The 12,347-nt window shown below is 42.8% G+C and overlaps 1 protein-coding gene across 2 annotated transcripts in view; it reads left to right on the top strand.

Annotated features, from left to right (window-relative positions):
• LOC144761620 (uncharacterized) overlaps positions 1-10,256 on the top strand; it is an 878,183-nt gene extending 867,927 nt beyond the window's left edge. For both annotated transcript variants that reach the window (XM_078646920.1, XM_078646921.1), the window contains exons 15-16: positions 4,767-4,869; positions 9,760-10,256. In XM_078646920.1, coding sequence (XP_078503046.1) covers positions 4,767-4,869; positions 9,760-9,873 — 217 coding nt within the window. In that variant the 3' untranslated portion in view covers positions 9,874-10,256. The remainder of the gene's footprint in view (positions 1-4,766; positions 4,870-9,759) is intronic.
• Positions 10,257-12,347: the final 2,091 nt, after the last annotated feature.

Here is a 12,347-nt window from a genome sequence, read left to right on the forward strand (position 1 = left end):
GGGTCACATGACTGGGTGTAGCTCACAGACTTTGTGAATTACTCCCAGACAGTCACACTATAGAGGGATTAGGTGTGCCTCGATGGGCCATCTGCTGGCACAATGGGGGAGGATGTTGGAGCTGAGCACAGCCCTACTTACACCTGAATTGTCTGTGCTCTGCCATAAAGTGTCTAACAACCATATAGCGTCACTGCAGCCAGCTTGAAGCCAGAGGAGTCAGGAATTCCATGCACTTCAAAGAACCTTTCCAGAAGCGTCTCTTACCTTCAGAAAAAGGGCACTAGGGTACAAAAATAGGACCTTCAGACCCACTCTTCAGTTTACTACTGAACCTGCGGAAGGACTCTCAGAGTACTGCCTGCTGCTGTGACCTACTGTGTAGTTCTGTCAGACTGCTGCTGTACCTAGTAGGACTGCTTTGCTGCCTAGAGCCTGCCTTGAACCCTCCAAGCCACACACTGCTGTTGAGCCCTGCATCTACATCTGCACCCATGACTGCTAGAATTGACAACAAGTGCTAGGCTGCTAGCCTCTTGTTCAGAGCCACATGGTCATAACAGGCTCCCACGATCTTGAACCCGCACCTGGACCAAGCCTGAGTGAGTCCTGATACACCAAGAGGTATCCTACCAGTCCAGGGCCTTTGGTTGTGGAGCTATGTTTGCCCATATGGCCAATTTCCAAAACATAGAACTGACAACATTTGCCCAAAAAGTGTCAGGAGAAGACCGGGACCAACCTGCTCACCTATCCACCCAAGGTGCATCACCGGTCGGGGATTGACTCAGCAGCTTCTCCCGCTACGCTCTTCTCTGCAGCAGCAAATCTGTTTCAGTAGTCATTTGACAAAGGGGTATCCAACCATGTGGAACTGTTTCCGGTACAGCCTTCTGCCTTGTCCTGCTGGAGTTTTTCAACTCCCATTTCGGCATCTACGTCTGAAAGGAGACACAAACAATCTGGGACCCATGCAAATATTGTTCTCATTTGGAGTGACCTCCTAATTGGGTTATGTTTCAGTGTAATTAACATAGATCATTCCATGTATTTACTCCTTAGACCCCTTTAAACTGCATCTACCTTTCACCCACATTTTATGAATCCTAGTGAATCTGCTGTTCGTGAATTGTTTGAAGTTGGTTCTAATGAATGTATAGGGCTTCACCACAATTTCAACAAATACGTTCTTTTAAAAACATTTATGGGGAGTTTGGTAATAACGCTATAAATTTTAGATGTTATTGCGTGTGATAGAACCATTAATTACTCTGCATGGAATTCTGTAATCCCTGTATAAACATCTGTCTAGAATTCCTTTATAATTGGCAACTTGCGATGCACCCGGTAGCTGATTATAAAGAAAAGACATCCCAACTCGATTGTAATAAGTTATTGCAGTTGAGTTTTGACATCAGAATGCCTGCTACCAGCAGCCAAGGTGAAAGGCAGTACAGGTCATAGACTAGCTGTTTAACCCCTCGGGTGTGGCCGTTGGTCGCACTCGTTCCTCAGTGTGTCTGTCTGTTGTTGGCAGACACTGAGGAGGGTTAGAAAGGCACCTATGGTGAGGGTTTACTTTTGTATCTTCAGCTCGGGCTGCAGGGAAATGAGACAGGCTAGTTTTACTTTCACTGAATCAGTGATTGGGGATTTATCACAGCACCTGGCGCACTGATTCTCTTAGCAGAGGTATCGTTGGAAAGGAGAGAATCCCCCCTTTTTATTAATTCTTCCTCTGCCCCGTGAATCCCTATTTGGGAATTGCCCCCAGGAGAGTGGTCCCCAAGCAGGGATACACCCACTAACCACAAAGGAAAGGGGAAGCATCCTCTTAATCCCGTCATAAATGTAATCCTTATTCCCCCCCGGGGGAAAGATGGGTGTTATTACCCCTGAACTGCCCCCCGGGTGGCAGAAAGCCCACTAGACACAAGGGCTTTATAATTTAAAAAAAATATGGGGTAGGGGGCGGCCTATCAGATCATGGCAATGCCTCCACCCCAACTTTATATGGCAACAGTCTTTCTGCCCCTCAGCGTGCAGATGTAGGTTATTGGGTGGATATTGTGGAAAAAAGCCCTGAGAGTAAACTACCCCAAATAGCCCCAAAAGGCTCTGTTTTGGGAGAGGGGTGGGGGCAGCAGTTGAGGGGTTAAAGCAACAGTCTATTTCTCCAGCTTAAAGTGAGTAGCAGAATGCACTTGATTTTTTATTGCATTCCATATATGATTATAGAATAGTTTGAGTATTTCTGAATGGTTGTACACATTCAGAACTATTGCCGCTTTTTTCTTTAAACTGACTTGTCTTGAACGTCGCTAATATCTGTTTGCAACAAATATCAAACAGGTTTTTGATGTGTATAATTTTGTACTAAAGGTGTTATTTTTATTCTTCACGTGGCAAGCATGCTCTCTCTTTCATATGAAAGAGCTACACAACAAGCTATTAAGTGGTTTGTGGGAAACGTGATGGTGTGACTACTTGTTATATTGTATTAAGTCCCCCTGCCGTACATGATCAGGATATTCCAAGTCACCTCAGAGTTCCATAACCTTATAAAGAAACTTGGCCTTTGGCCTCGTTCCTCTATATGGTCATGGAACTCCTCGATGACCTGAAATATCCTTATAATGTACAGCAGAGTTTACTTTATCCCTTTTGAATTCAGCGACTTGTGACACACACAGTCACCAATTATAAAGAAAAGACGTCAGAACTCAACTGTAATAAGTTATTGCAGTCAAGATCCTACGTTGCAATGCCTGCTGCCAGAGCTAGTAGCTGAGGCAAAAGGCAGGTCAGATTATGGAGCACAATTCAAGCAGCTGTTTTTAGAACCAAAACAACGTAGTTTGTATTTCTTATGCTTTATTTTTCTACCTTTCAATGATAAACAGAGAGAACTTGTTTCTTTTTGGCACTCCTTAGATAGTTAGAGAAAAGCATGACTATTTCTGCATGTTTCTACACATTCCCAGCAACTGCTTTTTTTTTTATTGACTCGTATTGAACTGTTTCTAATATCTGTGTGCAGCAAGTATCCAACAGGTTTTTGATGTGTTTAATTTTGCACTAGAGGTTGTATTTTTATCCTTCATGTTTGCAAAAACATGGTCGCTCTTTCATATGAAAGAGCTATGCACAACGTTTTTTAAACGATTTGTGGGAAAAGTGATGGTGTTTCCATATATTATATGGGATAAATTACCCTCTGGCGTACATGATAAGCTGCCTCTTAGTTCCATAACCTTATAGAGGAACTCGGCCTTCGACCTCCTAGGGCACTTACAATATCATTATAGTGTGCAGCAGGGGATACTTTATCCCTTCTATGCCAAATGATGTATAGTCTAATGAAACTACAAGAACCTTTCAGAGTATTTGAACACAGAGCAGAATCACAAATATATGCCATTTCGTCTCAAGATATTACATTGACTCTGGACAGTATTCTTAAATTTCCTATGATTTTCTTTCCTTTGGCGTGAATCCATTTGAGCTGGCATGCTCCTCAGCAATGCTAATTTACGAGTTTCCAACGCAAAAGCATCAGGTGCCTGCAGGATTACCCATAAACATGTTCACTGAACTTAAAGACACCAAAACCCATCCCTATATCATTATAGCTTTGTCCATGGCACGCTCCTCTACCTACTTTACACACTTTCCTCAGCAATATTATCCCTTCATTTAGATTCTAATTTTCTAACAACATTCAAATATGTGTCAACTTTTATACCTTATCAAGAGTCAAAGGCCTCATATTGGTTCATTGCGATCAGACACTTGATGGCATTGTCATTCATGCTAAACTCCTCAAATATTGAGGTCCAATACTTTCCATCTTCATCAGGACGCATCTCTCTTATCAACTCCTTCCGCTTTCCTCATGACTAGCTGACATTTTTCTCCTCAGCCATAAACCCTTGGGTTCTCCTTTGCCCATCCATATAAACGGAAGCTCTAATTACCAACGCAGCTACAGTAACACGCTTTCAATTACTGAAGATATGTATGATAAAAACATCTCCAAGGTGTTCATACACACCTCAGGCTCCCATTATAGAAGTGCACAAAAATAGGTGATTACTTGGCAAGACTGGTGCAGACTAGTAAACTAATATGTAAATGAATATTGGGAATCAGGACACATAACAGTTAAGAAAAGTGTTTGGATCAATTAGCTATGAAATGGAAATGGGAATGGGAGGGGAATGTGTGGCATTGTCCCAAAGGATTGTGTTATGACGTAAATAAGTCCATAAGATGCCGAGGTGTAGATAACATGAAGATGATTTATTGATGTAGATATAGATGGTAATAATCAAGTAAGTCAATCAAATAGGATCTTAGATCGAGCCCCACCAGGAGCAGCTCCCTTGCTGCTCAGCCCATACTTCCAACTGACACTCATCTCACCAGGCATCCCAAACATTCCATTACATAACACGCACCAGCATTCCAACACATCCACTCACAACACATGCATTCTGGCTGAGCAGCAAGGCAGGGAAATGGGAAGGATGTATGGCACAGAATACAAGATACCACAGATTGGTAATAGTTACTCCTGTTATTACTGAATTTGTCAGGGAAGGTAAATGATGTGATCTTCCTAATAATATGGCTGTAGCTAGTTCTCAGGCACTGCAAAGATGCATTAATAACAGAAGTTCATGTATTTGTGAACACACTATAAAATCAAAAATGTTGTTTTACGTAAAATTCTTCAACTAATTGATAAACTTGTGTTTTTGCAGTGTAATAACGAAAAAAGATAAAACATGTGAATGTGGTTCTTTAGAGGCAATGGCCAGTGTACCGCTCACCATGGAAGAGGTTGTTATGAAGAATCCTATTATGGTATGTATATTTATGCTGCTTCAATCACTGGAACATAACCTGTTACCAATCTTTTTTTCCTCAGTAACTCACAGCCAATGACTCTCTCATCCGACTCTCCAGAGATGTTTCTTCAAAGTATAACAGTAGCCTGTACCACAGATCTTTAAACTGGCTTTAAAATGTCGGATTTAACTCTTGATCAGCAAACAATAATTGATTGACTGGGTTCATTACTGCAATACCCCAGCATTTAGTTCTTAATAAAATCTTCGATTACGAAGGAATATGCCCCTTTAATGACGGATACCCTATTGCCCCAGGCTATATAATCACTCTTCAAGACTTTTTCAGGAGAAAGGAGGTAGGTCTGGCTATTGAATATAAAGACACAATTAATCCAAGAATCCAGAAACTTTGCTGATATGCCCCCACATTTCCAATCAAGTGACTGTAAATGTATTTCTCCTATATCACGTTTCATCACAGCCTTACAGAGTACTTGTTGCTTAGATACCACTAACCGCAGAATTAACAACATTCTAGGTGATTTTAATTATCGGGTGTAAGACTCTTTTCACATTACCATTGTATAGTGCAAGGCTCAGCCCACATCAAGGTTTATACTCAAGGTCTTTTGAATAGCTCAGATATATACATCTGTTTTGACTGCCTGATCTGACCAGCCTATGATTAAATTCACCTTAAAATGTTTGGCCCGTGTCAGGAGGCAGGGGGGGCGTGTAACATGATAAAATGGCTTCAACCTATATTGATTAACAGAGTAGATGGACAAGCTGTCTTTTTACAGCTGGGGACATCAATTCTCAAGGTATTTATCCATGAGGGTGTAGGAGGCCACTAAATAAACTTAGTGATACATTAAGTATGCTTAAACTTGAAAATAGAAGACTGGGGACAGCCAGGCACTGTATGAGACTGAAATGATGTATCACTGAAGCAAAAATATCCAAAACTGAAAATAGAAATTTCATGGTTACATTACGCTACCATTCTCTAAAGATTGAGAGAACTTGCATCATACTAAGCAATAGCTTCACCCCTAGGTCAGACTAAGGGACTTATTTATGAGAGCCCTGCATCACTTTTGTACCACGTAAAGCGGTACATATATGACGCAGAGCTCTCATTTTGAGTCATGAAGCTACGCAAAGCCATTCTGCGTGGCTTTGAGTGGCCTCATAAATCATGAGTACGTTGGTGCTGCGTAAATTTAAATTGCTGCTTTGCCTTCCTCTGCACCTGGGAGGCCTTTTATGGGCATTGCAGTGGGGGTTCCCATGGAATTGGACGCTTCCCCAGATTTATAAAGTGATGTAACCTTGGGGAAGCGCTAAATCCATACGCATTCCGAGGTGAGGTGTAACGAGGCGAAATATGTTTATTTCTCTTTGTTTTTTCCTCTTTCCATGTGTGCGGCATTTTGCAGCACACATGGAAAGAGGAACACGCCTCTTAGAATTGCTTTTGTGCAGGAAGCTGCCCCTTTCTGCACAAAAACAATACTGTCTGAAACTGAGGCTCCAAGGGTGCATACGTTGGCGTTAGGCTGCATAAACGGCGCTGGGAGGATGGACTGAAATGCACTGTATTGCTTAAATTCGGTGCAGTCCTGCCCTTTCACTTTGGCATAGGGCAGCGCAGCAAGGTGCTTTGCTGCACTGCCCTAAGAAAAAAATCTCATAAATGAGCCCTTAAATTCACAAATCTAGTCTAAAAAAAAGAAGTGCACGGGTCCATGTTAGACTCTGTGCCAGCTGCTGAGTTCAGAACCCTTGCTGCGTCCCCACCTGTCTTATGGTGTTACAAAGCAACTGATCTACCGCTCTAGCCAGCAGTGTAGTCCCTGGTCACTTATGTGGGCTATTATATGGACATATCTGAAACCTTCATTATTGAGCTAGACCATTGGAGAAGGCAGTACATATGCAGGTACACACGTTATTTCGAGGCAAATTACATTATCCATCCATGCCGGCCCTTGAATAGGCATTAGGTCAGTTTTGCCAATATTGGAAGACCTCATAAATGGTGGGGTGGACATTGTAGTGTTATTGGACCAGCAGAGTTAGATATGATTTATCGTTTATTTTACTACAGTGTCACTGTGCTTTGAGAGTATGCCACGAGGCTCTGGACTGGATATAGTCATTCAGGATTAATCAGGAACTTGGTGTTACCAAAACGTCTATTCAATCAACATTTGCCACATCAACTTTTTGGGGCCCTCACGGTTTCTCTTGAGAGGAGTTCGGGTGACTGGTTCATGTACATATGCTAACGAAACACAGATTAGTATTCAATTAAACTTTGTAGGCAAAGTCAAGATGCCGCTTCTTAAGTCTGGTTGGGACACATAGAGGTCAATAAATAATTAACTGATTAGGATTTTGACATGACAGGGTCAACTGAGGCCCTACATCCAGCTCAATCCGGATTCCGGGCCTCCTATAGCACCGAGACGGCCTTGGTCGAAATCTCAGAAGCTATTCGGGAGTGCCTTGACGGAGGTGGCAGAGCGGCTCTGATTTTATTGGACCTCTCTGCTGCCTTCGATACGGTGCCTCACTCCCTATTACTCGCCAGATTAGCAGATATTGGTGTCACTGGTCCAGCATTTGACTGGCTGACTTCTTATTTGAATAATCGTACTCAACAGATCTGGCTGCCCCCATTTGCTTCCACCCCTAAACAACTTCTCACAGGTGTTCCCCAGGGGTCCATTTTAAGCCCCTTGCTTTTTAATATCTACCTCACTCCGCTGATTTATCTCGCTGAACAACTAGGGGCAAAAATTATGGCGTATGCCGACGATACGCAGCTTTTGTTCACCTGGCCTAGAGATAATTTAGATACGTCGGATGCCCAACTCTGTCTGTCCTCTGTTTTTCAATGGCTGGCACACGCACAATTAAAATGCAACGAGAGTAAATCCGAGGTTCTGCTGTACGGCTCTTTTCCTGAGGATTTTAGTGAGCGTCTTTGGCCTGCTGATCTCCCCCCCCCAAAAGCCACATCTGGCCCAGTGAAAAACTTGGGAGTCTGGTTTGGCAAGAACCTTAAGTTCGAGGACCATATAAAGAAACTCACGGGGGTTTGTTTTGCCACCCTAAAAACCCTACGTAGGTTCTTCCCTCTTCTACCACAAGAAGCAAAAGAGACAATCATCCGTGCCTTAATTCTCTCTAGGCTAGACTACTCGAACGGACTGTTCTGTGGATTGCCGGCTTACCTGATTCACCGCCTTCAGGTCATTCAGAACGCCGCCGCCAGACTCCTGTTTAATGCACCTAGGCGCTCCAGCGCCCGTCCCCTGCTTTGTGCTCTCCACTGGCTCCCGATCGCCCACAGGATTTTGTTCAAAATTCTAGTGCTGGCCTTCCGAGCCATCTATCAAACTGGCCCTGTCTATCTGAGAAAAAGGTTCTGTTTGTATGTACCTAACCGCCCTCTACGATCGGCCAACTTGTGCCAGATGTCTGTCCCCAAATTTAAATATTGCAGACTTGGCGGCCAATCAATCTCGGTAAAAGCAGCAAAATCCTGGAATGCCCTTCCCTTCCACCTAAAAACTGCACCGTCTCTTAATATTTTTAAGAAAGGACTGAAAACTCACCTTTTTAATATTAAAGTCTAATCCTTTCTGCTATGTTTCTTAATATTTGTCCTTTCCCAGTCTGTTCCGCCTTTACCGCGCCAGGATACTATTTTTTAGTAATAGAGCGCGTTATAAAAGCCTTTAATAATAATAATAATAATAATAATCATATGTGTTGCTATTTTTAGAATCAATCATTTTTATTGTGTGGGTATTAATTGGAAAACGTGACCTAATGATCTATGGCTAGTGGGCAAGCTCTGTATATTCCCTCTAAATACACTGACACATGTTGGACCTAATCTTAAGTAAGATACACTATAACAGCTTTACTATCACATCTTTCCTTGTCAGTGTATTTAGGGGTATAGTTTGTAAAAACCGAACATTAGTACAGGCAGAATATGATAGTAGACTGTGCTTCTCATTACACCGACCTCAAGATGTCACACTCTTTTTGCTGCCCTGATTACATCAATGTGTGGGTTCCCTGAATATGTATTCCATTTCCAGGACTGATCAAAGGTCAAAACTTTGACGTCAATATAACTTGGTTTACATACATGTTATCCTCCACATTTCTATTATATATTTCTTTTGTACGTTTATTACAAAAAATGAACACCAGATTTTGCAAGTAAAAAGAATATGACAATGTGCAACTGTAACCACCAAACCAAAAATCCTATAAAGATGTGTCTGAAAATAAGAACACATTGACTTATGGTAAAAGTGCTAATAGAACCCAGCATGATTCAGAGGAGGCTGTAACTTTGAAATCTACACGGTTTTGATCAATTGTGAGTAACTTTAATGTTGATCCATTCGTAAACTGATTCAAACGAAATAAAGTCAAATTCCCTTCAGAGGAACTAAGTATGGTACTGAAATGCAACGCACATGTTAATACTTGCATCTAAGACACCAAAACCCAATGACTAAAAAAAGGTTTAGTTGACACTATCTTTTGATTTCGCCATTTAATTGGTTGAAATGGTCCACCTCGCCTTGGCTGTGAGTATTAAACACAATAGGTCAGAAAAACAGCAACTTTCTCAAAAGCTGCAGTCAAACTGAAGCGATATTATTATGAAGGACAGGACCAGAGAAAATATGTTAGTTGGACAGCTGCAGAAAAGTATCCTCTTGTGCTCACACAGCCTCACTTTTCATCCCTTGCACTACTCTAGCAGAAAGCATTCAACTATGCAAACTAGCCTTCAGGACAACCGTGTTCTTCCGATTTACTGCAATTGCCATATTATTTAAAATGTTTATTGTTTCTGTTCTAGGAAGCTAAACGGGCAAGCAGCAACTGGACCAATTATGCCAAGAAAGAACATAGAGCATGCTACAGTTCCATACAAAGTACAGAGGATGATCAGTCTCTTCAGGGCAGCCATTAAATCAAGTATTCAGTCTTCATTGCCAGGCCACCTTAACTGTAGGAAAAAAAATTCTCCTACTTAAGGATTCTTTAGATTCCTTCCACGCAATTTAGTTTTCATGCACGTATTAATGTAATTAGTTGATGCTTCGGTTTGTTAGTACACCTTTCTGTCTGCTAGTCAGAGTGAAAAATGGCTTTTTCACAGTCTTTTTTTACCTCACCCAAGAAAAGGTCCAGTTTGGCCTAATTGTTACTGTTGCCTAATTACTGTTGCTCTTATGTTCTAATGAAAGTTTGTTTAGCAGCATAGTAAAACAGATAAATAAGCAGCTCTAGTTCTGCTGCCTCACTGGAACCATTCGAGTTTGTTTCATTTAAATTGTTTATTTAAAATGTTTTATATAGCTAGAACTAGACCATATTGGGTATCAGAGCGCTTTACAGTTTGTAAGTTACGAAGGTACAGGAAGTGGAAACAATAGCACAACCGGTGTAAAATAGCGAGTCATAGGGCTTCTGGGGATCTAGCCCAGAAATGTCTACAGGCCTCTATCCTTTTTCGGGACCAGGAAATAATAGTAATAACCACCAGTCCTGATTTGTTGTGCTGATTTATTGTGCTGAGACCCTCTTCATTCTCCCTCAGCAATTGTGACTGAACCTCTTTGCAGAGTATGGACACATGGTCCTCTAGGTGTTGCGATGTGGGTGGCATGTCCGGTAGATAGGACAGAAAGGGTAGGGATTAGCCACTCTCTATGATTTGAAGCATCCAATTGGTCTCATGAGATGCTCTGCCATCTGGGTAGGAGCAAGGTGACCGGAGCTCCTACTTGCTAATTGTGAGCCACTAAGAACAAATTAAAGAGGTTTTGAGGAGCAGCTGCAAGAAGGGTGGGTTTGGGGTCTGGGTAGAATAATGCCACTGCTAGCCTGAACATTGTTGGCTAGCTCCCCGGCCTCTCCCCTGAAAGGGCTGGGTGGCCTGTGGCTGCTGAGTCCTATATTGAAACTTCCTCTACAGATATCCCCTGCTGAAGCCTCCAAAGACGCCTTGTTGTTCAGGGAACTGGCAAGATAGCTGAACTAGGGCCAGAGAGCAAGCAGAGACTTTGTTATCTTTAAATTTCTTGCAGGGTAAATCAGCCTTGCCCCAACATGTTTCGAACCATCCAACAGCATATCCAGTAGGGATTGCTGGACGTCCAATAAGAAGCTCTTGGAGTGGATCCAGGAGTGGCATTCAGCTGGTGCCGACTTCCCTACCCAGGCAGTGGGTGGTGTCTTGGTCAGTTTGTATATTTTACTGCTTCTTGGCCGTCGAGGATAAGACATTGTAGGGTATGTCTGACATCCCAGGGGACAGCTGGTAAAAACCGCCTCTCCCTGCCACAGTGCCCAAATACCGACCTAGGAGGCATAGGGTGTTGAAAGAATACAAGACTAGTACTATGAAAACATGATTCACAAATCTTTCCATCTGTTTGGATTCTCAGTCAGGTGGAGTGATGGGGAAATAGTTGGCGTTTTGGCAGCTGGAACATGCTTGTACCACCAAGCTTTCTGAGGAGGGATATTAGATTAGGAAGTATGGGTCCCTTTGAGCAAGTCTGAGCCACCTCACATTCTGGTTTCACCCAAGTGCCCACAAGCACATCTGCCAGGGCCTCAATGAGAGGAAGCAGAGTTCCCTAAGTGGTAGCTGCTGGGTTAGGAACCTCTATCTGCACATTAGTCTTTACCTTTTGCAATGGTAGGTTCAGAATTTTGTCCGCTTTCCAGAACAATGTTGCCAAGGAGGCGGACTCTTAGTGGCCATAAGTTTAGGTGAGTTTAAGTCTATGGTTGGGGAGGTACCCAACCTACTGGCATATTCTAGATCCTCAAAAATATTGCCCTCATCATGATCATAAAACTGATGATCTGCATCAGACAAAGTAAAAGAAAGTGGTTTGAGGTTGAGGGGTTAAGCTTCCACATCCAATAAAATGATCTGGTCCGGCGTTGGTGACACAGTCTTGGCACCAGGGATATCATTAGACATTGTGCTAGTGCTGGATCAGGCAGCACTGTGCTGAGGGCAGGTCTGACCTTGGGTTAAGATGGAGTGGTGCTTCGGGGATGGATCTACCAACTGGTCTACGACAGACTGCCACCTCAAATCCTTGGGGCTTCAGAGGGATTTGGTGTGCTACTGAAAATAACTGCTATGCCCTCTTTCAGACAGCAGAGCTGGTTTGTTGTAGCTGTCCACAGAGGGAGAACAAGGACAAGTGGAAGCTCTTGTCGTGCTCGCGCCATAGAGCACCTCAGGAATGTTGCATGTCTGAGTAATGGGAATGGTGGGATGTAGAACTGTGCTTCGATTCTTTAGTATTTGTTTGACTTACCTCAACTCCTGATGTTCTATGTGGCAGAATCTTGGGATCTGTCCTGGGATGCAACAGTGCACTTATTCAGGTCCGGGGCTGCTTCCGCAACTTCTACCAG

Source organism: Lissotriton helveticus, chromosome 6 (assembly GCF_964261635.1).
Source record: "Lissotriton helveticus chromosome 6, aLisHel1.1, whole genome shotgun sequence".
NCBI lineage: Eukaryota > Metazoa > Chordata > Amphibia > Caudata > Salamandridae > Lissotriton > Lissotriton helveticus.